The sequence below is a fragment of the Montipora foliosa genome, chromosome 12, assembly GCF_036669935.1.
Source record: "Montipora foliosa isolate CH-2021 chromosome 12, ASM3666993v2, whole genome shotgun sequence".
NCBI lineage: Eukaryota > Metazoa > Cnidaria > Anthozoa > Scleractinia > Acroporidae > Montipora > Montipora foliosa.
Window position 1 is genome coordinate 844,765 of NC_090880.1, and position 2,500 is coordinate 847,264.

The 2,500-nt window shown below is 35.8% G+C and overlaps 1 protein-coding gene across 1 annotated transcript in view; it reads right to left on the reverse strand.

The window, feature by feature from the left end:
- Nucleotides 1–2,500, reverse strand: part of LOC137979541 (mitochondrial import inner membrane translocase subunit Tim21-like) — an 8,731-nt gene that overhangs the window by 1,869 nt on the left and 4,362 nt on the right. The window contains exons 3-5 of the mRNA XM_068826811.1: nt 2,127–2,224; nt 1,930–2,003; nt 1,211–1,310 (exon numbers count right to left, since the gene is read on the reverse strand). Coding sequence (XP_068682912.1) covers nt 1,211–1,310; nt 1,930–2,003; nt 2,127–2,224 — 272 coding nt within the window. The remainder of the gene's footprint in view (nt 1–1,210; nt 1,311–1,929; nt 2,004–2,126; nt 2,225–2,500) is intronic.

Here is a 2,500-nt window from a genome sequence, read left to right on the forward strand (position 1 = left end):
CATCAGAATGGGACCGTTGCAGAAAACAGCCTTGTTAGGCACAGCTGAAGGAGAAGAAATGACACAAAGGACCTTTGCCCATTGGCTATGGCTCGCTCCTTTGGTGTAATGTCGGCATAACATCTGCCAGAGCTAAAGTAAAGTAAAAGTAAAGCAACCATATTTAACGTCGATAACTCGTAACAGTAATTCAACTGACAAACCTGAGGTCGACAGTGGGCTCATTTTACTCCCCCTCTCCATCAGTGCTCCGTTTTACGGTTATTTAAAGCAACTTAAGCCACACTGAAAGGAAAGAAGTCAAAACAAGGATGCGAGATCCGGGAATCGAACTCAGGTTCTCTTGCACCAAGGCTGCACACTATTAAACCGACTGTGCCATCCTTGCTCCTCCAAAAGCGTTACATTTACATAACTTACAATAATAATCATCACCATCATCAAAAGAAGAAGAAGAAAATATTGTTACAGTTACAGCCAAGAAAGAAGTCCACTTTGAAAAACAATGAACAGAATTAAGATATTAAAACAAAAATGATGTCAAGAACAAAGGAAAAGGCAGCATTAACTAAATGCTCAGTCCTGCTCACATAAGAAGAGGTAAAGCTGCCATATGAGGAGGAATAACATCTCAATTCATAGAGCTGGTAAATATTAATTAAACAAATTACCGAGCCCAAATTACTCTACTTTATGGTTGAAAATTTGGTTTGTACACTGTAAAACAAAGAATGATTGTTAAAGGTAAACTTAAATCACCACAATAAAGATGTGTGAGCTGACGTTTTGAGCAGAAGGCATTAACCAATGGGATAAGACAAAGGGCTAATACTCAAAACGTCCACTCAAGCTATGTCACTCATTACAAGTGTCCGCAAGAGTGAAATGAACATTCAAACTCTTTTTTGGAGCTCCTGTGATTTGAATGGAATCTTGAAGAATTTTCGGAAAGTTGCTATGAAAAATGCACAATAACTGAACAATAATAATTAATCAAACGCTTGAAATAGTTTTCACTTTTCAAACACTGTTTCTTTTGTATATTAAGGAAATATCCACGGGAAATTCAGAATGTTGAGAGCAAAGTTCAAGACTGGCACACAGATTTGAAGACTCAGTTCAAACTTCAAAACAACTGGTCATGCGTAACATAGCTTGGAGTCAGTGGGTTAAGGATTGCTAAATTATTGGAATTTATGATGAGAGATACCTGTTTAACATCAACATGAACAGTTCCTTTCCGTTTGGATCCTTTCAGATAAAACTTGACTCTCATATAGTTTTCACCATCTACTAAGTATTCTTGGTAGCTTTATATGAAAGACAGTAAAAACGTCAAATTTGTAACTAAATTTTATTTTACCTATATACAAAGATGACCGATATTTTGGATCATTAATTTTAAATCATCTTAATGACATATCGCTCAAGGCCAGGACACTGTTCTGCTGACTAAATCACTTTCTGTCCTCTTTATGAACAGTAAGTTTCGTTTCTTAAAGGTTAGGCTAAGAGTATTGACACAGAAATGGCTTGAAACTGCACCTACGAAATGTACTCGAAAAGGTCAACCTTGGGACATGTAGGTAGTCCCACAGATTTTGAGGGAATCAACAGATTTAGCCACACACTTAATCTCCACTCCTTGTGCACATTCTTTTATTCTACACATACGCATGTCTATTGTAGTACTTATAAGAGGGGAGGGGAGGGTACGTTAGAAAAATGAATACTACAACCAAGTTACAAACAAAAAAATTTACAAATGTTCAAGTCATCAATAAATAATATTATTCTAAGGGAAATATCCTTATGCTGGTTTGTAAGCTATTGCCTGTGAGCCACTTCCACTAAGTGCAATTTTCTATGTGTTTCCCTTTCAAAGAAAGTGTCAATAATAAAACGTACAGTATATTGGAAACATCATACCTTACATTTCTTCTTCGTCCCCTTGAAGTTGTTTCTCCATGACCCATGATTGGTTCACCAACAGCTTGAACAACCTTGGTAATAATTTTAATACACTGCCATTGACTGAATGTTTTCTTAACCAAGGTCAACAAATCTTTGCATTCAAAAAAATAATAATAATAAAACACTAATCTTAATTTCTCTAAACCTACTACCTCTGCATTTGCTTTGACTTTCTTCAAGGCACTAGCGTAAACTCTGTTGGCACTGAAGCCAAAAAACAATTCACTGATCACAAACCAAAGTAATGCACCTAAGGGAACAAAATACAATGACTATCGTCAAATTTTAATAATAATAATAATATGTTTAGGTGCGATAATACCTTTGTTTGTCTGTCTATTTGTAGTTCATTAGCACTTTCGTTTTTCCTGTTCATTGTTAATTACAGTCGAACCCCGCTATTTCGAACTCGGGTTAATTCGAAGTCCTTACTATTTCGAACTAAGATCAAATTCCCTTGGATTTACCCTTATGTTTTCAGTCATTTACTATCAGCTATTTCGAATTATAGTTCACCACTAAATTT